This window comes from Oncorhynchus mykiss, chromosome 10, assembly GCF_057628025.1.
Source record: "Oncorhynchus mykiss isolate SJ-2025 chromosome 10, ASM5762802v1, whole genome shotgun sequence".
In the NCBI taxonomy this organism is placed as follows: Eukaryota; Metazoa; Chordata; class Actinopteri; order Salmoniformes; family Salmonidae; genus Oncorhynchus; species Oncorhynchus mykiss.
In genome coordinates this window covers 37,530,148-37,555,991 of record NC_143031.1, presented here as the reverse complement: position 1 = coordinate 37,555,991, position 25,844 = coordinate 37,530,148, and the positions used below count along the sequence as shown (strand labels likewise).

At 42.9% G+C, this 25,844-nt stretch overlaps 2 protein-coding genes across 2 annotated transcripts; one reads left to right on the top strand and one right to left on the bottom strand.

Annotated features, from left to right (window-relative positions):
- Positions 1–326: 326 nt before the first annotated feature.
- LOC110533815 (uncharacterized) lies at positions 327–6,316 on the bottom strand. The gene is made up of 2 exons (XM_021618343.3): positions 6,044–6,316; positions 327–4,599 (listed from the first exon to the last, which is right to left on the bottom strand). Exon 2 carries the CDS (start codon positions 4,571–4,573, stop codon positions 2,243–2,245), a length of 2,331 nt encoding a protein of 776 aa, XP_021474018.3. The 5' UTR covers positions 4,574–4,599; positions 6,044–6,316; the 3' UTR covers positions 327–2,242.
- Positions 6,317–8,674: 2,358 nt separating this feature from the next.
- Positions 8,675–11,816, top strand: chmp1b (chromatin modifying protein 1B). The gene is made up of 8 exons (XM_021618341.3): positions 8,675–8,856; positions 9,672–9,769; positions 9,875–10,021; positions 10,223–10,291; positions 10,420–10,527; positions 10,717–10,760; positions 10,847–10,919; positions 11,160–11,816. The coding sequence occupies exons 1-8, from the start codon at positions 8,841–8,843 to the stop codon at positions 11,202–11,204; spliced, it is 600 nt and encodes a 199-aa protein (XP_021474016.1). The 5' UTR covers positions 8,675–8,840; the 3' UTR covers positions 11,205–11,816.
- Positions 11,817–25,844: the final 14,028 nt, after the last annotated feature.

Sequence of the window (25,844 nt, the reverse complement as noted above, 5' to 3'; positions counted from 1 at the left end):
CACTGAAGACTGGAGAGATGAGTCAGACACTCAGCTAGCAACAATACTTAACACTCCTCTGACGCATGGCGCTTCAGCACGCCCAGAAAGACTGCAGTGATGTTGAGGGTCTCTGGATGGAAACAGGCAAATGTATCAATTTGCGCTGTTATAAAACTGTAAAAAATACATTAATGTTTTATTTTTTTAAGTGTGTTACTTCCTTTGGAATGCTGAAGTCACCTCCTGTCAGAAAGCCATGATAATGACATTCAGCATCAACCAGATACTTTTCACTCCAGTGCAATCAGCATCACTGTCTAGAGGCTGTATGCAAGTAATCTGAGGATGTTTAAATGCATGAGGTTTATTATCAAAATGACCATACAAATTGAGCAAATATTTGAATATGAATGGGGATACAGAGATCATGAAAATGCATGATGTTTCTCTACCGATACATGACAGTAGCTCCAGATAAAGTTCCGATAATGAGACAAAATGATTATACCTAAAGAATCCCAACATAGATTACTGTATTACAATTTACAATCAACGCTATGGTTTATGAGAAGTACCAGATTACTGCACAGTTACATTTACATTAGACTTTCATCTATATTGAATTGGTGAATCACACATACATCCGATACATCTATAGTTCACTAATTAACAACAAGGTTGCGTACGTTTACATTGTGCTTCAGATTCAATTGCCCGTTAGGGAACTCACCTACTGCCACGCCTGTGCTGAAAATACACTTTTTCTATTTTTTTTTTATTTTTTTTTTTTTATTTTTTTTTTTACATATGACCTCTTGGGTGTCTTTTACAATGAAATGGCACACATAAATAAGTAACAGTGAATCTATGTTTGGTGTGAGTGTCATTCTGTCTCACAGTTACAATTTAGATCTCTAAATCTTACTTCTAAATACTACCACATAACGAAACTGAGGGGTGATAGTTTAAAACACTTTGGAATCTGTCTTATCTTAACCCTGATTTCGCCCTGAAATTCATGTAGTCACTCATTAGACACTCAAACATTTACCAAGGATGCAGTCAGACATTAACACCCAGAAAACAAATCAATATGTACTCTACGCCACATTTCCCCAAGATCTAAGCACAGCTGATGATGTCATATCAAGATTTGTGACGTTACAATACAATATTAAAGGTAGATTCAGCGATATGACAGCGAGGCTCAACTTCTCTGGTTTTTCAGTGCCCTGGCTACAATGCTGTGAACAGCTTAAAGCACACCTGTGCAGATACTGTGTGTGACTGGTCTTGCATCTCAATAGTTTTTGGGGACAATGTTTTAAATTGAACCTTTATTTAAATAGGCAAGTCAGTTAAGAACAAATTCTTATTTACAATGACGGCCTACCAGGGAACAATGGGTTAACTGCCTTGTTCAGGGGCAGAATGACAGATTTCTTTCTACCTTGTCAACTCAGGGAATCGATCCAGCAACCTTTCAGTTACTGGCCCAACGCTCTAACCACTAGGCTACCTGCTGTCCCTGTGGTGTTGCTCGTGGCAACGTCATTTTGCTGAGTCTACCTTTAAACACAAGTGTGATCACTTCAAGAAAGTTAATTCACTTACATTCGTGAAGAACAACTCATCAGGTTCTCTCTAAAACACAGCGCAGTTTTTTGGCTTGATCAGATACTGTCTAATTTCAACATAATGTCTTGTGATTTTTGTCTAAATCAACTATGGTATGTCTAATTATTTTGAAGTGTTTATACCTTCATCCACTGCAGCATACTTGCCCGTCCTCTACCTCACTATAGTATATGATAAGAAACGCTCAGTCAACTGTTCATACAGTATTTCTGTCATGTTTGAACAACTTTGTCATTAATTGACAGTACAGGATCCCCGCGTCACAGGAAGGTAACAAAGACAAAGCCTAGCCTGCTGCTGCAGCTGAAACAGCCACGTAAACTGTCATTTCCCTCTGTGACATTTTCCCTTGCAGCTTGCTCTCAGTGAGTAATCAGCTATTCTCTCTCAATCAAAACATTTTTCATTTGAAAAGAGTGACGTGGTGGCCTTTATCCAAAGATAAAGCTCCAACTCTCCCCATTTTGTGTCCGCTGTCTCACGTCATAGGCAGCGTCTTTTCAAAGCATTGAACAAATTGCGCTCATGCCTCTTCTTTTTAAAATCAATTTTGTGCCTCTGGTTACAGAGTAGAACCATATAGAATGCAGCCCGCATGCTCTCCCCCACTCACATGCTGGGGCTACACCAGGCCGGTCTGCATGTGGACATGTAAAGGGTAGGGGTGGTAAAGCAGAGGTGGCTGTGCTGCCTGGGGAATGTAGTAGCTGCTGAATATGGGGTCAGCCATGTATGGCGCAGGCTGGTAGAAGCAGGTGACGTTGGCAGTGTTGGGGATGGCGTTCTGTTCCCCCAGTACCCTCAGGGCCAGGACAGTGATCATATTGAGTGTCTGTCTCCTCTCATGTCCCATCAGACACACTGTACTCTCATCTATCACCCGACGCAAGGTCATCAGATAGTCATACTTGCTAGTCTCCTCGTCGCCAACAAAGTGGCAGCGCAGGTAGGCCTCGATCTTGCGCTGCTGCTCGCTAACATCAGGAAAGTCAATAAAGAAGCGGGAGCACATGTAGCGCTCTAGGGACTTGATCTCTGTCTCGCTGGCTGGCCTGAAGTTCCTCACGAGCAGGTCACTATACTTCAGAAGCCCACCTCCTCTGATCTCCTCTGGGTTATGGGTGGCAATCAGTCGGAAACGCAGATGATCCATGGCTTGCTCAAAGTCCCCATACATGCACTCTGCTACCACAGTGATGCTGGCCTTGTCCCTTGGGGCCGAACTTGCCCCTGCCCGTGGACAGACCGTGGTTGTCTCTGGTGGCGCTAGTTCCTGAGTAGCAGCAGGTTCAGTCTCTGGGACTTGGTTCCCTATTGTTTGAAGGGACAATGATTCCTCAGAAGCTTCTGAATCTGGAGGCTTTTTTGAATATTTCACCCTGACTATTTGTTCTACGGTACGGGGTGAGATGTTTTTATCCTGGGATGAAACGGCTGGAGTAAGGTGGTCTGTGAATGTTTTAGTGCCCTCTGAGTTCCTCTGTCTGGACCCTGAGGAGGATGAATAATGGCCTTGATCAGTGTCTAATAAAGAGTGATTTGGTTGAGGTGTTGGAAGTATTTCTATAGGCTCAAACAGCTGTGTTGTCAGATCTGACAAATCTTTTAATAAAGACCATTTTTCAGGGAGTGATGAGATGCTGCTCATCTTCCGTGACATCTTCCTTGGTGGTTTAGGTGAGGGGCAATAGTCAGGGACAATTCCCTGGGATGTGTTACAGGTTTTCTTGGCTGGCGGAGGGAATAAATGTTCAAGATGTACGTTTTGTGTGACAGCAGTGCAGGCTTGGGATGTGGATTGAGGCATCACTTGAAGTTGCTCTTGCACTGAGTTCTCTGTGAGCAACACTGGGGATGGCTTGATGTCTTTTGACTCAGAGATCAGTGACTCCTCTATGTTACTTTGAGGGTTTACAGATATATTTGACACCAGAGGTTCCATCACGTCTGTCAATATTTTGGAGGAGGATATAAGTGAGGGATAATCTGTATTCTGAACAAATGGCATTTTTTCCTCTACTCTTATCTCAAGTACTGTATCAACCTTTACCACCCCCTCCTCTTCTACCTCTTCCTCATTCTCCAGAGTCCCCAGGTCTAGCTCTGCTCTCTCTATCTCTAACACTTCCAGTGGCTCTTGTTTTCCAGTTGCATGCACATTCATTGGATGTGATGATTCTTCCTCTTGAACAACAACCTGTTCACTGTGGCACGGACTGTCAGCGACGCGAGTCATCATTGGATCTTTGTCTTTATCCTCTTTTAGATTCTCAGAGGTGGAAGAATACTGGGGTACCATTATGGCTTTCTCTGCCCCTCTATCTGGATGTAACACAATGCCATTGTGTGACTCCAATCCCTCACACTGAACTCCTTGCCTCCTCTCAGTCTCCCAGTATGACTCCAGCATACGGTCCAATATAATCTGGAAGGAGTCCACACTGAACTCAAACTGGCGTCGCAGGGAACTTACAAACCTGAGCCCCACTGTTTTACCCCTGTTATTGGACAGTGAGATAAGGCTCCAGCGGTCGTGCTCATTGAAAACCTTTACCATCTTCTGCACATAGGCCTCCTTCATGGTGAGGCAGGTGATCTTGCGTCTGTTAACCCCACGGGGAAGGAGGTCACGCAGGCTGCCCAGCACCACCTCCTTGATGACCTGGAAGTCCTCCTGTCTGGGCAGCTCCACTCCAAAGATGATGTCCAGGTCTCTGTAGCCCGTGCCATTGTCCCTGACCATCACATGGCTGGCGGTGGAGCCATTGAGGCGGATGTCCCTGACCCTGATCTCCCTCTCCAACAGCCGGTCCTTCACTACGTGGATGATGTCCTTGGGTCTCACCTCCAGGGTTGGGAAGTTCCCTCTGCCGTGGATGGGGATCACCTCTGTCAACACCTGGTCCAGAGTCTGGACTTGCTCCAGAGTCAAGTTGTGGAATCTTCTATCCATTTGGAGATCAATTATCTTGGGTTTAACTGCAAAAGGAGACAATATTGTATTTGGAAGAAGCTGGGTAATTTCATGCCACAAAATGTGTGTTCAATGGGAAACATTCTGTGTTTTATGACAAGGGAAGAAACACTACTAAGTAATTCATAGTATCATTCATTCACATTGAGTTCAGGGGTGTCTGAAACACAAGAGACACCAAAAGTGCAGATTGCACAATTAAAAACTAAAAAATATGTGTTGTTACTACTAAGCATAAGAGCAGTACACGCACAAAGATACACACAACACATGCACACAGGGGGGGTGGAAGATGTCAAATAAAAAATTCAACAGGAAGGTGACCAGCTTGGAACTTTCTCTTAGAGGATAAGTAATATGACTGAGCATACCTTGACCTTGTTTGCACTTGATCCTGTGATTTGAGGTTATAATGGTTTTATTGTCAACTTAGTAATTGATAAATGAACTCATTGAATAATACTCTTGTGTATAAACAAATCAATAAGGTTATGTAAACATTTTAAGAAGATATCCCACAAATCAGGTTAGCTTACTTTTACAGATTTAACTTGAACAGGGGTGGGAGGTCAACACTTGGGGTATGTATAGTCTACTTTCCCTCATGTTCCAAAAGTTTGCACGGACAGTTCTTATGGAATCCATCATGTACTAGAATAATAGTCGCATGCTGCAGAATTTTGGTCTCATGTGCAACCCCATCTCGCCCGCCCGCCTGCTCCCACTCTTTAGATAAGACCGTATGAGTCATACAGTCACTGAATAAAGCACCTCTCGCTGCGTCTTCTCTTGGATTTTCTGCATGCGTGTAAAAAAAACAATCGCCACTTCTCACATATTCACAATTTCTCGTTGTTGTATATTTGAGACATTTGCTATACAAATATTGTATAAAGGCTAAAGCCGGGAGTGTTGTTCTTGATAATCAGATTCGATCTAGTAAAAAATGGTGTAGGCTAGCCTATCAATCAGTTCTCTGAGTTTTTATTTTACAGTCATTTTTAGCCTACACTCATCGAAATGATAATGCATGTGCACAGTCTATGCAATTTACCAAAATAATATTTACAAACCCGTTATTAGTCTAGCAAACACTCACAGACCACGTAAGCTATATAAAAATTAACACATTTTATTGAACAGAAACTAATAAAATTGCCTATTTAAAATAAAAAAATAAAACATGTTGAGTTTACCCTACACCTATTCTTCCACGTCTTCATCTGATGCAATATTGTAAGGTATAATTTACACACTGGCCAACACTGTTTGCTATTGTTTAATCAATCCGTGAGCAATGCATTTCATTAGCCTACCAAATGTGCATTTGATTGATATTGACATAAATAAATAATAAAGCACAAACCTTATGCATTTCGAAATGATTCCTGTATCAAATGTAGCATGACAATGATCATACAATTAAATAATATACTTTAGCCTACTCACCTGACTGCTGAGGAAAGGGTAGAACTTAGCCAAAGTATAGTAAGCAAAACAACAATAAGTGATATCCAACAGGTTAAATTGGGATCTCCGACCCGTAGACACCGTGCACAATGCGCTATTATCTTTAGAAGATGTAGGTTCGTTCTTGATCGCTGTCCAACCCAACACGACAGTGGCGCTTAAGGAAACAAACTGAAGTTCTACAGCGCACTGTTTTCTCTCAGCTGCGAGCGTAGTCTAGTTTCCATGGCAATCTGGCGTCACGACTTTAAGGTAACTCACGAAGCTCTGTTTGTTCATTATGGGATTATCTATCTATCAGATATCTACACAATGTATACAAAAGTATGTGGACACGCTTCAAATTAGTGGATTTGGCTATTTCAGCCACACTTTGCGGACAGGTATGTAAAATCGAGCACACAGCCATGCAATCTCCATAGACAAACATTGGCAGTAGAATGGCCTTACTGAAGAGCTCAGTGAGGGACTTTCAATGTGGTACCGTCATAGAATGCCACCTTTCCAACAAGTCAGTTTGTCAAATTTCTGTCCTGCTAGAGCAGCCCCGATCAACTGTAAGTGCCTGTTATTGTGAAGTGGATGCTTCTAGGAGCAACAAACAGTGCTGAAGCATGTAGCGTGTAAAAATGATCTGTCCTTGGATGCAACACTCACTACTGAGTTCCAAACTGGCTCTGGAAGCAATGTCAGCACAATAACTGTTCATTGGGAGTTTCATGAAATGGGTTTCCATGGCTGAGCAGCTGCACATGTAACGGATGTGAAACGGCTAACTAGTTAGCGGTGGTGCGCGCTAAATAGCGTTTCAATCGGTCACGTCACTTGCTCTGAGACCTTGAAGTAGTGGTTCCCCTTGCTCTGCAAGAGCCGCGGCTTTTGTGAAGCGATGGGTAACGATGCTTCGTGGGTGACTGTTGTTGATGTGTGCAGAGGGTCCCTGGTTCGCGCCCGGGTATGGGCGTGGGGACGGTCTAAAGTTATACTGTTACACACACAAGCCTAAGATTACCATTCACAATGCCAAGTGTTGGCTTGAGGGGTGTAAAGCTTGCCCTTACTGGACTCTGGAGCAGTGGAAATGCGTTCTCTGGAGTGATGAATCACGGGTCACCATCTGACAGTCCGACGGACGAATCTGGGTTTGGTGGAAGCCAGGAGAAAATGCTACCTGCCCAAATGCATAGTGCCAGCTGTAAAGTTTGGTGGAGGAATAATGGTCTGGGGCAGTTTTTCATGGTTCAGTCTAGGCCCCTTAGTTCTAGTGATGGGAAATCTTAACGCTACAGCGTACAATGACATTCTAGACAATTATAATTAATATCTAGAATGTCATTGTACGCTGTAGCGTTAAGATTTCCCATCACTAGAACTAAGAACAACAGTTTGGGGAAGGCCCTTTCCTGTTTCAGCATGACAATGCCCCTGTTTACAAAGCGAGGTCCATACCGAAATTGTTTGTTGAGATCGGTGTGGAAGAACTTGATTGGCCTGCACAGAGCCCTGACTTCAACTCCATCGAACACCTTTGGGATGAATTGGAACGCCGACTGCAAACCACGCCTAATTGCCCAACATCAGTGCCTGACCTCACTAATTTTCTTGTGGCTGAATGGAAGCAAGTCCCCACAGCAATGTTCCAACATCTAGTGGAAAGCCTTCCCAGAAGAGCAGAGGCTGTTATAGCAGCAAAGAGGGTACTAACTCCATATTAATGTTCATGATTTTGGAATGAGATGTTCGAGGAGCAGGTGTCCACATACACTACATCACCAAAAGTATCTATCTATCTCGTCTGTCTGTCTGTCAAGTGATTAGTGATGCACTGGTGTGACATTTATATTAGACAGATACACAGATTCAAAGAAATCTGTGTAGGTAGCCCTATCCACACCACAAAGAATAATTATGTTTGCAATGTTTTCAACATTTGTAAATAGATGTGCTCTAAAGGCTAATGTGAAGGGCTGAAACGATGTGCAAGTAGTCTACAACTCTACTCAGATGACAATTAGAAAATTATTGTAGGAGTCTAGGATAGTGTTATAAGAGGGTTTGTGACCATTCAAAACTATTTTTCCCAGTCAGAGCTCATTTTCTCCCCAAGTTCCCAGTTGTCTTGAACGCACTGAAGTCTGAGATTTCAGAGTCCCAGTTGTTTTGAAAGCAGCATAAGTATCATTTAGGGGTGATTGAGCAGACCTTTACAGAGCACTGCAGGAGGAGCTTGGGAGGTATGCACTGGCTGAGCTGCTGCAAAGAGGGTGAATATCATATCAGACAGAGGGTGAGTCATCCTCTCGCTCACTGCCGTGATCCAGAGACGCAAACCTTAACATCAATCAAGCTCGCTCACCGCCCACACCTCAGTTACGCCACCGCCTGTCTGACGAGAACCCCCAGCCCCCAACCTGATTGGATTGTCTCTGCACTGACATACCACCAGAGATAAGGGATGGAGGGAGGGATATTCCTATATAAACTGTACACATAATATATTGTAGAAAATGTAACAATCCATCTTAGTATTTAATGTCAGAACTTTACACGTCCATTCAGTCATCCACTGACAAAAATAAGGATGTTAGTGACGTCAATTGGAACGCATAGAACGCACCCTTGAACATGTGACCGTGACGTATTTATATTTGGGTAGTGTAGCCGGAAGTATCAAGGAGAGGAATATCTGAAGAAGAAAAGCTTTTGCATTACGTCTAAATCGAGAAGAAAACAATAAAAATACATTCATTCTCGGACCATCAAGGAGCCTACCAGCATGTCGAATATGGAGAGTATCCTTTCGGAAATGTTTGCTAGCTACTAGATGCATTAAATTGCCACCAGAAAATTTAGACAAAGTGAAAGGCCTGTTGTTTTAGTCCGTGACTCGTCTGTATATGAATTTCAAAAGCCGTGTCAGGTTTCGATTCGTATTTATGCTTATAGTCTATACTTGGATGGCTTGGTGACAAAGATAAACGCTTGTTTGCTGTTATTGGTATTGTATATCTGCCATGGGCATAACAGTCAGTACAACACGTTTAGTAAACAAGTTTACTTTCGTCTGAAGACACCCATTGCCTGGTAGCATGGCTGGCATTTCAATTTTATGCACATTATTACATCACAGGTATTTTAGTTCTGTGGTGGGAGCACACCATCGATTAAGGTTTGTAAAGAGTGCCAATAAGGGGAACAAATACTGGAAGCTTCAGTTATGTAGCTATGGCATTTTTGAAACCGTATTAAAATACGCAATCAGCAGTCGCTACATACATTTGTGGACTTATAAATAAATAGGTACCCATTGATTATTGAAGAATATAACAAATGCCTCATGAGCTGAGTTCAACTTTCCTACCCCATAAGAACCCAAAATATAACCTTGTTTTACTCCAATATTTGTAAACAAACACGGTAAAGCCTCAAAACATGGTTAAAACAATAATTTTGATATGGATGGTCAGTCCTAGCATCCATAGCTATGTCTATACATATTAGTGGTTACATATCTTCAAGACCATCCCTCAGCTTTTTACCAAAACAGTGGCGGAGAGGCTTTTGTTATTTTTGAACTGCTGATTGGCCCTTTAACTTCCCATCCCAGAGCATCTCTTTAATCTCAAGTTTGCAGCCAAAGAACTGCAAAGAAGCTCTAAGAAATGTGACAAAGAGGAAAAGGCAGAGAAGGCCAAAGTCAAAAAAGTAAGTAGGCCTTTTACCTCATTAGTCAATCCTCCAATCACCTCATCATAGCTCTGAACATTCCCAACTGAGAATGTAGTGACTGAACCTTTATCCTCACTGTAGGCTATCCAAAAAGGAAATGTGGAAGTGGCACGGATCCATGCGGAAAACGCCATCAGACAGAAGAACCAGTCGGTCAACTTCCTAAGGATGAGTGCTAGGATTGATGCAGTGGCCGCCAGGGTCCAAACAGCAGTCACAATGAACAAGGTGCAGTTGTTTTACATACCTACGTCCTACAAGACTTCATACAACGACATTCTTGGTTTGAGACATTGATTCTGCTTACTTTGGAGGGAAAATTTAGTGCAATATCTGTAAAAGAGTGCTAGGTTACTACTGCAACGATTGCTGATTCCAACCACACAGCAAGATACCTTTCTATTTTAGTAATGTTTGTTCATTCTACAGGTCACTAAATCTATGGCTGGAGTGGTGAAAGGCATGGATGCCACACTGAAGAGTATGAACCTGGAGAAGGTAGTGTGTCTGAGCTTGCTCCTAGTCAAATACATCGATTTGATAGTTGTCACACGTATGACGGTATACATGTTATATTCTTCACCAACTGAGAGGGAAATTTGTTAATGAATGTCTCATCTCTCTAGATCTCTGGGCTCATGGACAAGTTTGAGCATCAATTTGAGACGTTAGATGTACAGACCGCTCAAATGGAGGACACCATGAGTAGCACAACCACACTAACCACCCCACAGGTAATGATTATTTTCTGGGCTCCTGCTAGACAGACCTTTGGTCTTTGACCAGATCTGTGGCCTTTGATCTTCAAGTCTAACAGTAAATGCATACAAGTGCAGATCATGACAAGGTACATTTATTGAGATTAGTTTATTCTGCTCTGTTCACAATCAATGGAGACTAACAGTCAGCGACGTGTGTTTCAGAATCAAGTGGATTCACTAATGCACGAATTGGCTGATGAAGCAGGGTAAGAATTCCTTATTTTGTGGTTCTATTGTTGAAAAAAAAATTCTTTAAAAGTGAGAAAATTAATGCATATCAATTTGTGTGTAGGTTGGACCTGAACATGGAACTCCCACAGGGACAGACTGGATCAGTGGGCACCAGTGTAGCGTCAGCAGAGCAGGTACAGGAACAGGCCCCGAACAAGAGCTATTATAAACCCTACCACACTTTCAATTGTCTACTTAACACGATCTTTCAAATAAATGATTGGGATAATAGAGCAATGATAACAATGCTGATATGATTATAGTAGCTGTGTCTCAGGCTTGCAAAAAAATGGTCCTTAGCCCCTTTTCACACAAGAATGAAAATGTTACGTTTTTAGAGATCTGCAACATTGCCTGTTATCTTTTGTTCTCAGGATGAGCTGTCTTCAAGGCTTGCCAAACTCCGAGACCAAATGTAAAGGAAGAACTCAGTCTGAGACCTCAAGTGCAGAGCTTCAGGTTACAAGACCTGCTCTGTTCTTTTCATAATGTCTTCGTCTCACTCCTTTAGTTTTTCTCTTTGATGATCCTACTGTATCCTGTTTGAGAGGCTTGCCCTTGGGTCCTTATTGGTGTTCTTAATTTACTGTTGTATATAGAGAGTATCAAGTTACAGGAATATTAGCCACCCGCCTACGAACACTAAAGCAAAGACTTACTGGTTATGGAAAATGAATTCAATCTTTGAAATAATATATATTATAACTGGGATGGTTGCGTCTGCGACTGATGCTTTTTGTACGTCCATTTTTTTGTGTGTAGTAGTTTGGCAGGCCTCTTGTCTTAAGAGGAAACTGCAATGTTATATTTGTTTCTTTCTGGTGTCCCTCCTTTTTAGACATTTTCTCATACAATAATTTATTCACGTAAAATATGTTTCAAAAATCTCATATCCTGTATCAGAACGGCATTGTTTTAAGGAGAGTTTGGTTGGTTGATTCTTACATTTGATTGATAACTGAGTCTTTGGATGTCATTTTTTGTCCACCCTGATTAGGTTATTAGATAATACAATTTTATAACACTTTTAACCTCTTGTACCATTATATTTTTCAGTCTCATTTCCATGTGTCTCACCCTATGTGTGTATGCAACCAATGTTGAAAATAATAGGGTTTAAAGATGAAAGTGAATGAATGCATGTCAACATTGCATACATTACAAAAACCATCCCCTAGATTTGACACTGGAACTGACTGGAACACACCCACTTTCCCCCCATGGCATCTTTCACCCACGCGTTTCCATTGCTTGGGTTGAATTCTATTGACCTCTTTATTGCATCTATTCTTGGGCCACGGCCCCTCCCCGCTGGTAGTCACGTGAAATGTGTTGAAGAAGCTTTAGCAAAACGGTACAGTATAAAGATGGGCATAAACTGCTTCTCCAAAAAAATCAGTCTGGCGCCGAACTGTACATGTGCATGCCGTCAAAACAAAGACACTCCTTTGTTTTTGATGAAATACAAACGTGTCAGTTTGTCACTTTCACAAGGTTGGAGTAATAACATGTTCAACTACTTAAGACATTGGCGCGAATCTAGGTTGTGCCAACTAAAAAATAATTGATTACTTCTCTCATTGACTTCTCAAACCTCAGCCTGCTTCGCAAGCATTCCCCGGAAGTCTCGCGATGTTTGCAAACTGTTACAGCAACAGTACGAGCCTCGACCAGTCCTTTCAGGTGATAAAGCATCAGATGACCCGTCGGTTGTATAATTAAGGAATAAGGCCCAAGGGGTTGAATGCTGATTGGCTGACCGCCATGGTATATCAGACTGTATATCATGTGTATGACAAACATTTATTTTTACTGCTCTAATTACGTTGTTAACCAGTTTATAATAGCAACAAGGCACCTTGGGGATTTGTGGTATATGGCCAATATACCACGGCTAAGGGCTGCATCCAGGCACTCTGCATTGCGTTCGGCTTAAGAACAGATCTTCTTATTATTATTATTATTAAGAATAAGCTGTTCTTATTGGCCGTATATCACAACACCTCCTGCCTTATTGCTTAATTAATTATACCGCAGTGTGGGAAACGCAAATTAACGCTCATTATGTACGTTGTCCATGCAACGTCAATGTGCCGCGTGGCGCATTCTGGGTGATTGTGAGACATTAGCATGAATTTCGTCAACAAGAAGTACAACAAAAATACAGAGCTGTGATATAATTCACTTGTTCTCTGAAATATGGTAAAGCTTTGTAATCGTGACATTGCGTACTTTTGAGGAAAACGGGCAGGTTTCTTGACACATTACACTTTTAAAACAACTGGGAAATCTCAGACTTCAGTGCCTTCAAGAGTCAAGACAACTGGGAACTCTGACAGTCTGGGGAAAGTGAACTGAGCAAGTTTAGCCTGCTCTGAGGTTGCCCAGGTGTAAAAATCCCCATTGTTTAAGTCACATGTGTCAAACACAAGGACACATTTCTATCAGGCAGCAAGCACTGCCAACTGTCTGTGTGCCAAATGGCAGCACGTTGCCACACATGCCCCTCCTCCCAGACCCACACACATGAGCCAGCCAGTGTGCCATTCATATCATTACTAATGACACTGACCGAATCTTCTACCAGCTAAATGTCATTGCTAAGTTTCATTTCCGTGTGAATAAAGGATTCACACGCTAGTATAAATTACTACTAAAGCACACACTCTAGTATAAATCACTACTAAAGGACACTCTAGCATAAATTACTACTAAAATGACACTAGTGCAAAACGTGAGTATTAAGGAGTCGTAAGTCGCTCACCATACAGCAGTGCTGCATTCAAGTACAGCATGATCCAAGCAGTGCAAAAAACAATTAAAACATGCTTTAAGTTAATGTTATAACAACCTAGCTATGTTTTTATTTGGAATCTTTAAGTACATTTTGATAAGGGTCGCAGTATATTATGCAAAGCTAATATTTGTCCAGCCTTTGCAGCTAATCTTTTTTTTTTATGTTAAAATGCTATATACATGTACGTTTATAAGACAATGTAAACAGTACACTGTCCTGAACCTTATTCGCTGTTACTAGCCAGTTACCTCCCGGTACTCAACCCTGCTCCTTAGACTGCTTTGCCCTATTTATATAGTCATTGAACACTGGTCAATTTGAATAATGTTTACATTTTTACCCACTTCATATGTATATACTGTATTCTAGTCATGGCTCATCCTATATACAGTGGGGCAAAAAAGCTCTTTGGTCTTGGCCATAGTGGAGTTTGGAGTGTGACTGTTTGAGGTTGTGGACAGGTGTCTTTTATACTGATAACAAGTGCCATTAATACAGGTAACGAGTGGAGGACAGAGGAGCCTCTTAAAGAAGTTACAGGTCTGTGAGAGCCAGAAATTTTGCTTGTTTGTAGGTGACCAAATACTTATTTTCCACCATAATTTGCAAATAAATTCATTAAAAATCCTACAATGTGATTTTCTGGATTTTTTTTCTCATTTTGTCTATCATAGTTGAAGTGTACCTATGATGAAAATTACAGGCCTCTCATCTTTTTAAGTGGGAGAACTTGCACAATTGGTGGCTGACTAAATACTTTTTTGCCCCACTGTATGTGAGAATGCTATTCATTGATTACAGCTCACCGTTCAACACCATAGTGTCCTAAAATCTCATCACTAAGCTAAGGACCCTGGGACTAAACACCTCCCTCTGCAACTGGATTCTGGACTTCCTGACGGGCCACGTCCAGGTGGTAAGGGTAGGTCAGAACACATCTGCCACGCTGATCCTCAACACGGGGGCCCCTCAGGGGTGCGTGCTCAGTCCCCTCCTGTAGTCCCTGTTCACCCATGACTGCATGGCCAAGCACAACTCCAACACCATCATTACATTTGCTGAGACAGCCTATAGGGAGGAGGTCAGAGTCCTGGCAGTGTGGTGCCAGGATAACAACCTCTCCCTCAATGTGATCAAGACAAAGGAGATGATCGTAGACTACAGGAAAAGGGGCTGTAGTGGAGGAGGTTGAGAGCTTCAAATTCCTTGGTGTCCACATCCCCAACGAACTGTCATGGTCCAAACACACCAAGACAGTCGTGAAGAGGGCACAACAATGCCTATTCCCCCTCAAGAAACTGAAAAGATTTGGCATGGGTCCTCAGATCCTCAAAAATGTCTACCGCTTCACCATCGAGAGCATCCTGACTGGTATGGCAACTGCTTGGCCTCCGACCGCAAGGAACCCCCCCATTTTTACACTGCTGCTACTCTGTTTATTATCTATGCATAGTCACTTTAAACTCTACCAACATGTACACAAACTCAGCTAAAAATGAAACGTCCTCTCACTGTCAACTGCGTTTATTTTCAGCAAAATTAACATGTGTAAATATTTGTATGAACATAACAAGATTCAACAACTGAGACATAAACTGAACAAGTTCCAGAGACATGTGACTAACAGAAATGGAATAATGTGTCCCTGAACAAAGGGGGGTCAAATTAAAAAGTAACAGTCAGTATCTGGTGTGGCCACCAGCTGCATTAAGTACTGTAGTGCGTCTCCTCCTCATGGACTGCACCAGATTTGACAGTTTTTGCTGTGAGATGTTACCCCACTCTTCCACCAAGGCACCTGCAAGTTCCAGGACATTTCTGGGGGGAATGGCCCTAGCCCTCACCCTCTGATCCAACAGGTCCCAGATGTACTCAATAGGATTGAGATCCAGGCTCGTCGCTGGCCATGGCAGAGCACTGACATTCCTGTCTTACAGGAAATTATGCACAGAACGAGCAATATGGCTGGTGGCATTGTCATGCTGGAGGGTCATGTCAGGATGAGCCTGCAGGAAGGGTAGGACATGAGGGAGGAGGATGTCTTCCCTGTAACGCACAGCGTTGAGATTGCCTGCAATGACAACGAGCTCAGTCCAATGATGCTGTGACACACCGCCCCAGACCATGACGGACCCTCCACCTCCAAATCGATCCCGCTCCAGAGTACAGGCCTCGGTGTAACACTCATTCCTTTGATGATAAACGTGAATCCGACCATCACCCCTGGCGAGACAAAACCACGACTCGTCAGTGAAGAGCACTTTTTGCCAGTCCTGTCTGGTCCAGCGACAGTGGGTTTGTGCCCATAGGTGACGTTGTTGCCGGTGATGTCTGGTGAGGACCTGCCATACAACAGGCCTACAAGCCCTCAGTCCAGCCTCTCACGGAGGGAGGGATTTTGCATTCCTGATGTAACTCAGGCAGTTGTTGTTGCCATCCTGTACCTGTCCTGCTGGTGTGATGTTCAGATGTACCGATCCTGTGCAGGTGTTGTTACACGTGGTCTGCCACTGCGAGGACAATCAGCTGTCCATCTTGTCTCCTTGTAGCGCAGTCTTAGGCATCTCACAGTACAGACATTTCAATTTATTGCCCTGGACACATCTGCAGTCCTCTTGCCTCCTTGCCTAATGCACATTCACACAGATGAGCAGGGACCCTGGGCATCTTTCTTTTGGTGTTTTTCAGAGTCAGTAGCAAGGCCTCTTTAGTGTCCTAAGTTTTCATTACTGTGACCTTAATTGCCTGCCGCCTGTAAGCGTCTTAACGACCGTTCCGCAGGTGCATATTCATTAACATTACTTTAAATATAATCTTTCAGGGCCTCCCGGGTGGCGCAGTGGTTAAGGGCGCTGTACTGCAGCGCCAGCTGTGCCATCAGAGTCCTGGGTTCGCGCCCAGGCTCTGTCGTAACTGGCCGCGACCGGGAGGTCCGTGGGGCGATGCACAATTGGCCTAGCGTCGCCTGGGTTAGGGAGGGCTTGGTCGGTAGGGGTGTCCTTGTCTCATCGCGCACCAGCGACTCCTGTGGCGGGCTGGGCGCAGTGTACGCTAGCCAAGGTGGCCAGGTGCACGGTGTTTCCTCCGGCGCATTGGTGCGGCTGGCTTCCGGGTTGGATGTGCGCTGTGTTAAAGAAGCAGCGGCTTGGTTGGTTGTGTATCGGAGGACGCATGACTTTCAACCTTCGTCTCTCCCGAGCGGAACGGGAGTTGTAGCGATGAGACAAGATAGTAGCTACTACACAATTGGATACTATGAAATTGGGGAGAAAAAGGGGTAAAATTCAAAAAAATAAATATATATATAAAATATATATCTATAATCTTTCTTTTTTTAAACTTTAGGCAAGTCAGTTAAGAACAAATTCTTATTTTCAATGACGGCCTAGGAACAGGCCGTCGTTCTGCAGAACGGGCAGAACGACAGATTTTTTACCTTGCCAGCTCGGGGATTCAATCTTCCAACCTTTGGGTTACTAGTCCGACGCTCTAACCACTAGGCTACCTGCCTCTACCCTTTACAATGAAGATCTGTGAAGTTATTTGGATTTTTACGAATTATCTTTGAAAGACAAGGTCCTGAGTTTCTTTTTTTATTTATTTGTTTATTATCTCAATTACCTTGACTAACCTGTGCCCCCGCACGTTGACTCTGTACCGGTACCCCCCTGTATATAGACTCGTTACTGTTATATTATTGTTGCTCTTTAATTATTTGTTACTTTTCTATTTTTGTTTTTTTGTTGTTACCTTTTTTTTCTTTTTTTTACCTTTATTTAACTAGGCAAGTCAGTTAAGAACAAATTCTTATTTACAATGACGGCCTTCCGGGGAACAATAGGTTACCTACCTTGTTCAGGGGCAGAATGACAGATTTTTACCTTGTCTGCTCGGGGATTCAATCCGGCATCCTTTCGGTTACTGGCCCAACGCTCTAAACACTAGGCTACCTGCCGCAGCAGCATACTTCAGTTTATTTAGTAAATACTTTCTTAACATTTATTTTTTTCTTAAAATTGCATTGTTGGTTAAGGGCTTGTAAGTAAGCATTTCGCTGTAAGGTCTACACCTGTTTTTTCAGCATATGTGACAAATACAATTTTATTTGATAAAACCCAGTGTTCAAACAAGGAAATGGTTCCAATCTTTTTTCCATTATACATTTTTCCCATAGGGGATTTTAGAAACCCTTAATAAGGGCTGTGCTTCATGTAGGCTTACCCTGATGTTTTGATAACCGCGTAAATCTCTCTAGGACAAGGGGATTTATCAATATATTTGCCTGTGTTTACTCCCCAAAAATGGAACGCTAATTAGCTGCAAATGTGGCTATCATAAAGAACACCAAATGCCATGATGATCTGGATGAGACTGCCTAATCGAGGCAAAGGTAAGAACCTCTGGATTAACTATCTAATGTTAGCTAAATGTAGTAATTCATTAATTGGCTTTATTTCTTTAAATTGACAATTATGTGAACTGTCTAGTGCAAGTTTAAATTGATACAATACCTGTTAGCAATGTTCCCTAAAACATGTTTTGGCACTGAGGAAATTTCAGGTCTGCTGAGCATGAACGTGAAAGTTGTGAAAAGTCTGTGCAACTTCTGGCGCGTGTTTACTGTGATCACTGAGGCTGTACTTGCTTTAAGTTACAGTTTTAAGTGGCCAAGTAGGCTACTGTGGCTATTTGATCATAATGTATATTTACCAGAGTGGCCTGCCATCAAAAACAATGGACTAAAATGCATCACGTAATATTTTAAAAGAGAAATAGCTGTTCTATCATTCAGCCTACAGTAGCAGCACAAGTGTGGTGATCAATGTAGGCCTACAGACTTTTGAAAAAAACATGCAGAGCTTGACATTAAACCTGTTTATCCACTTGCCCTTCAGACAAGGTGACTGAAAATGTTGTGTTTGATGCAAGAAACCACTTTACAAAATCAAATTAATTATTATTCCCATAGCATTATTACAGAGAATCAGACAAATTATGCTACCTCCTGCCTATTGTCTACTTAGTCTTGAATAAGCTGTCTCAAAATACAACACTGCCCCTTTAAGATGTAAAAAAAGCTCTTGCTTTTCAAAGATGGCTAGAAATGCATACGTTCTGTGCTCTTGTAGGTAGCAATCACTCCCTTATTGCTGACTACATATGATCTATAACTCGGCTAATAACTCACTAACTGGCAAAGATTATGAACAAATGTGCACAGCTGCCTACATGCATCACTCCCTTTGATCTCAAAACAAGCACATCTACTCATGCTGCGAACACAGTCCAGTTCAAAGTGAATGGTTATTTGCATATAGGCTTACTGCAGTTTGATTGGTTATGGCACCGCGGTCTGTGTAGAATACGGGCCTGTGTCGTGCCTGTCAATGCAATAGAATCCTACTCAAATGTGCTCTGCCTACAAGAAAATCTCTTGCATAGTTAGTTTTGCATACTAAGTCTTGCATAGTTTGTTTTGTTTCGGTATGTTACATTGAAAGTGGCTAATATTGCGTTAATTCAAGCACAATTCCCCCAGTAGAGGGAAATGTTGATAGTGTTAACTAAAGGGGAACATTCTAGAAAGTTGAGTGAAGTTCAATCTCCTGTTTCTCTCTGTGGCCTGATATTTCTTCTGCACAGCAGTCAGAGGGGAGCTGTGCTAACGGTTAAATAGGAAAATGGTTCCAATAGTTTTTCCACCATTCATTTTTCCCATAGAGGATTTTAGAAACCCTTCAAATAAGGGCTGTGTTTCATGTAGGTTTACCCTGACGTGACGTTCTGATAACCATGTAAATCTCTCGGACAAGGTGACTTTTATCAATATATTCAGTTCTATTTACTCTCAGATTCGAAAATGCTAATTAGCATCAAAGTAGACATCTTGCAAATCCCAGTCAGCTCCTGCACATCAGCTCTAGCTGACACCTTTGCTAACAGATATTGTGTCAATTTAAATCTTGCGCAAGACAGTTCACAGAATTGTCAATTTAAAGAAATGTAGCTGATTTATTCAAGACAAAATGGATCTAACATTAGATAGCTAATCCAGAGATACTGACCTTTGCCTCAATACGGATGTCTCGTCCAGATAATGATATTTGTAGTTCTTTATGATAGCCACATTAGCAGCTAATTAGCATTTCATTTTGGGAGGGGGGGGGGGGGGTAAATACAGGCAAATATATTGATAAGTCACCTTGTCCTAGAGAGATTTACATGGTTATCAAAACATCATGACAGGGTAAGCCTATATTTGAAGTGTTTCTAAAATCTCATATGGGAAAAATGAATGATGTGAAAACAATTGTAACCATTTCCTTGTTTGACCGCAATTTTTGGGGGGTATTATGACTGTGGTACTTTGCTGTATATCTCCGGTATCCCCTCTTGCACTGGTGGTGCAAATGCTTTCATTAAAATGTTTCACATAGCCCAGATATATCTGGCCTGCTTGTCAAATAATCTTTATTAATGACTCAACATAAATATAAACACAACATGCAACAATTTCTAAGATTTTACTGAGTTACAGTTCATATAAGAAAACAGTCAATTGAAAAATATTAATGAGGCCCTGATCTATGGATTTCACATGACTGGGAATACAGACATGCATCTGTTGGTCACAGATACTGTACCTTTAAAATAAGAGTAGGGGCCTGGATCAAAAAACCAGCCAGTACCTAGTGTGACCACCATTTTCCTCATGCAGCGCGACATCTCCTTCACATAGAGTTGATCAGGCTGTTGCTTGCGACCTGTGGTATGTTGTCTCACTCCTCTTCAATTGATGTGCAAAGTTGCTGGATATTGGAGGGAAACTGGAACACACTGTCGTACACATCGAACCACAGCGTCCCAAACATGCTCAATGGGTGACTTGTCTAGTGAATATGCAGGCCATGGAAGAACTGGGACATTTTCAGCTTCCAGGAATTGTGTACAGATCCTAGCGACATGGGGCCGTGCATTATCATGCTGAAACATGAGGTGATAGCGGCGGATGAATGGCACGCCAATGGGCCTCATTATTTAGTTGAGGTATCTCTGTGCATTCTAATTGCCATCGATAAAATGCAATTGTCCGTAGCTTATGCCTGCCCATAACATAACCCCCCAGCCACCATGGGGGACGGTTGGAAGCACTGCCAAATTCTCTAAAACGATGTGAGAAATAAGCATTTCATTATCTGATAACAGCTCTGGTGGACATTCCTGCAGTCAGCATGCCATTTGCACGCTCCCTCAACTTGAGGCATCTCTGGCATTATATTGTGTGACAAAACTGCACATTTTACAGTGGCCTTTTATTGCCCCAGCACAAGGGGCACCTGTGTAATGATCATGATGTTTAATCAGCTTCTTGATATGCCACACCTGGCGGGTGGATGAATTATCTTGGCGGAGGATAAAATTCTCCCTAACAGGGATGTAAACCAATTTATGCACAAAATGTGAGAAAAAAAAATTCTGGTGTCTTTTATTTCAGCTCATGAAATATGGGACCAAAACATTACATGTTGCATTTATATTTTTGTTCAGTGTAGATAATTGACTGGTATCATATAGCTAATATCATATGTTTGCTACCTTACTGTTTAGTTTGGGTGATATTTACTAGCTACTCCGGCTAATAACAAACGTTCCCACAAAACTAACGTTTTCCTAGGAATGTTCATGTGACCTACATGATCTCTCGTTCAAAAGATCACCCCCTTAATGTCAAATAGAATTTACCCCGAACATGACTACCATGTTCTCAGAATTTAAGATATGAATGTTCTAGACAATTTTCATGGGAAAGTTGCAAGAACATTCATATGCCCAGTTTTCTGTGGGTTAGAAGAATATTCCATCAATGTCACACTAAACAAACACATAACATGGTTGCCATGTTCTCAGAATATAAAATATGAGTAACCTAGTCCAGTGGCCACCAATGGGGTTGGGCGGAATGACACATCGTCCCATCGACCTGTCCAAACATAGTTGATATAAGATTGAATCATCTTATTCTTTTTTTTACCTGGGGCAGGGGGATCGCGTCGTTGAGTTGCCTAGCAATGCAGTAAACAATCTGTAATGCAGCCTGTGTCGCGCACAGTGTCGAGCCATCATTCAGGGCCTCATTTGAGCAGCAGCTGTTTAGCAAAAAAAATACATTATATATATAAATAATAAATCAATATTTGAGTATATCTTTTCATGAGATAACACTGAAGAAATGACACCTTGCCACAATGTAAATCAAATCAAATTTTATTTGTCACATACACATGGTTAGCAGATGTTAATGCGAGTGTAGCGAAATGCTTGTGCTTCTAGTTCCGACAATGCAGTAATAACCAACAAGTAATCTAACTAACAATTCCAAAACTACTGTCTTATACACAGTGTAAGGGGATAAAGAATATGTACATAAGGATATATGAATGAGTGATGGTACAGAGCAGCATAGGCAAGATACAGTAGATGATATTGAGTACAGTATATACATATGAGATGAGTGTGTAAACAAAGTGGCATAGTTAAAGTGGCTAGTGATACATGTATTCCATAAGGATGCAGTCGATGATATAGAGTACAGTATATACGTATGCATGTGAGATGAATAATGTAGGGTAAGTAACATTATATAAGGTAGCATTGTTTAAAGTGGCTAGTGATATATTTACATCATTTCCTATCAATTCCCATTATTAAAGTGGCTGGAGTTGAGTCAGTGTCATTGTCAGTGTGTTGGCAGCAGCCACTCAATGTTAGTGGTGGCTGTTTAACAGTCTGATGGCCTTGAGATAGAAGCTGTTTTTCAGTCTCTCGGTCCCAGCTTTGATGCACCTGTACTGACCTCGCATTCTAGATGATAGCGGGGTGAACAGGCAGTGGCTCGGGTGGTTGATGTCCTTGATGATCTTTATGGCCTTCCTGTAACATCGGGAGGTGTAGGTGTCCTGGAGGGCAGGTAGTTTGCCCCCGGTGATGCGTTGTGCAGACCTCACTACCCTCTGGAGAGCCTTACGGTTGAGGGCGGAGCAGTTGCCGTACCAGGCAGTGATACAGCCCGACAGGATGCTCTCGATTGTGCATCTGTAGAAGTTTGTGAGTGCTTTTGGTGACAAGCCAAATTTCTTCAGCCTCCTGAGGTTGAAGAGGAGCTGCTGCGCCTTCTTCACGATGCTGTCTGTGTGAGTGGACCAATTCAGTTTGTCTGTGATGTGTATGCCGAGGAACTTAAAACTTGCTACCCTCTCCACTACTGTTCCATCGATGTGGATAGGGGGGTGTTCCCTCTGCTGTTTCCTGAAGTCCACAATCATCTCCTTAGTTTTGTTGACGTTGAGTGTGAGGTTATTTTCCTGACACCACACTCCGAGGGCCCTCACCTCCTCCCTGTAGGCCGTCTCGTCGTTGTTGGTAATCAAGCCTACCACTGTTGTGTCGTCCGCAAACTTGATGATTGAGTTGGAGGCGTGCGTGGCCACGCAGTCGTGGGTGAACAGGGAGTACAGGAGAGGGCTCAGAACGCACCCTTGTGGGGCCCCAGTGTTGAGGATCAGCGGGGAGGAGATGTTGTTGCCTACCCTCACCACCTGAGGGCGGCCCGTCAGGAAGTCCAGTACCCAGTTGCACAGGGCGGGGTCGAGACCCAGGGTCTCGAGCTTGATGACGAGCTTGGAGGGTACTATGGTGTTGAATGCCGAGCTGTAGTCGATGAACAGCATTCTCACATAGGTATTCCTCTTGTCCAGATGGGTTAGGGCAGTGTGCAGTGTGGTTGAGATTGCATCGTCTGTGGACCTATTTGGGCGGTAAGCAAATTGGAGTGGGTCTAGGGTGTCAGGTAGGGTGGAGGTGATATGGTCCTTGACTAGTCTCTCAAAGCACTTCATGATGACGGATGTGAGTGCTACGGGGCGGTAGTCGTTTAGCTCAGTTACCTTAGCTTTCTTGGGAACAGGAACAATGGTGGCCCTCTTGAAGCATGTGGGAACAGCAGACTGGTATAGGGATTGATTGAATATGTCCGTAAACACACCGGCCAGCTGGTCTGCGCATGCTCTGAGGGCGCGGCTGGGGATGCCGTCTGGGCCTGCAGCCTTGCGAGGGTTAACACGTTTAAATGTTTTACTCACCTCGGCTGCAGTGAAGGAGAAACCGCATGTTTTCGTTGCAGGCCGTGTCAGTGGCACTGTATTGTCCTCAAAGCTGGCAAAAAAGTTATTTCGTCTGCCTGGGAGCTAGACATCCTGGTCCGTGACTGGGCTGGATTTCTTCCTGTAGTCCGTGATTGACTGTAGACCCTGCCACATGCCTCTTGTGTCTGAGCCGTTGAATTGAGATTCTACTTTGTCTCTGTACTGACGCTTAGCTTGTTTGATTGCCTTGCGGAGGGAATAGCTACACTGTTTGTATTCGGTCATGTTACCAGACACCTTGCCCTGATTAAAAGCAGTGGTTCGCGCTTTCAGTTCCACGCGAATGCTGCCATCAATCCACGGTTTCTGGTTAGGGAATGTTTTAATCGTTGCTATGGGAACGACATCTTCAACGCACGTTCTAATGAACTCGCACACCGAATCAGCGTATTCGTCAATATTGTTATCTGACGCAATACGAAACATGTCCCAGTCCACGTGATGGAAGCAGTCTTGGAGTGTGGAGTCAGCTTGGTCGGACCAGCATTGGACAAACCTCAGCGTGGGAACCTCTTGTTTTAGTTTCTGTCTGTAGGCAGGGATCAACAAAATGGAGTCGTGGTCAGCTTTTCCGAAAGGGGGGCGGGGCAGGGCCTTATATGCGTCGCGGAAGTTAGAGTAACAATGATCCAAGGTCTTTCCACCCCTGGTTGCGCAATCGATATGCTGATAAAATTTAGGGAGTCTTGTTTTCAGATTAGCCTTGTTAAAATCCCCAGCTACAATGAATGCAGCCTCCGGATAAATCGTTTCCAGTTTGCAGAGAGTTAAATAAAGTTTGTTCAGAGCCATCGATGTGTCTGCTTGGGGGGGGATATATACGGCTGTGATTATAATCGAAGAGAATTCTCTTGGTAGATAATGCGGTCTACATTTGATTGTGAGGAATTCTAAATCAGGTGAACAGAAGGATTTGAGTTCCTGTATGTTTCTTTCATCACACCATGTCACGTTAGCCATAAGGCATACGCCCCCGCCCCTCTTCTTACCAGAAAGATGTTTGTTTCTGTCGGCGCGATGCGTGGAGAAACCCGTTGGATGCACCGCCTCGGATAGCGTCTCTCCAGTGAGCCATGTTTCCGTGAAGCAAAGAACGTTGCAGTCTCTGATGTCCCTCTGGAATGCTACCCTTGCTCGGATTTCATCAACCTTGTTGTCAAGAGACTGGACATTGGCAAGAAGAATGCTAGGGAGTGGTGCACGGTGTGCCCGTCTACGGAGTCTGACCAGAAGACCGCCTCGTTTCCCTTTTTTTCGGAGTCGTTTTTTTGGGTCTCTGCATGGAATCCACTCCGTTGTCCTGTTTGTAAGGCAGAACACAGGATCCGCGTCGCGAAAAACATATTCTTGGTCGTACTGATGGTGAGTTGACGCTGATCTTATATTCAGTAGTTCTTCTCGACTGTATGTAATGAAACCTAAGATGACCTGGAGTACTAATGTAAGAAATAACACGTAAAAAAACAAAAAACTGCATAGTTTCCTAGGAACGCGAAGCGAGGCGGCCATCTCTGTCGGCGCCGGAACCGGTGAGTGTACAGCTTGTATAACCGTGTAAATTTGCTGTCCCCTCAAAATAACTCAACACACAACCATTATTGTCTAAACCGCTGGCAACAAAAGTGAGTACACCTTACACATTTTTTACTATTCTCTCTACATTGTAGAATAATAGTGAAGACATCAAAACTATGAAATAACATATATATCATGTAGTAACCAAGTTTTTATTTTACCTTTATTTAACTAGGCAAGTCAGTTAAGAACAAATTCTTATTTCAATGACAGCCTAGGAACAGTGGGTTTAACTGCCTGTTCAGGGGCAGAACGACAGATTTGTACCTTGCCAGCTCAGGGATTTGAACTTGCAACCTTCGGGTTACTAGTCCAATGCTCTAACCACTAGGCTACCCTGCCACCCCTGTGTTAAACAAATCAAAATATATTTGAGATTGTTTAAAGGGTCCCATCTTTGCCTTGATCACAGCTTTGCACACTCTTGGCACCCTCAACCAGCTTCACGAGGTAGTTATGTGGAATGCTTTCAAATTAACAGGTGT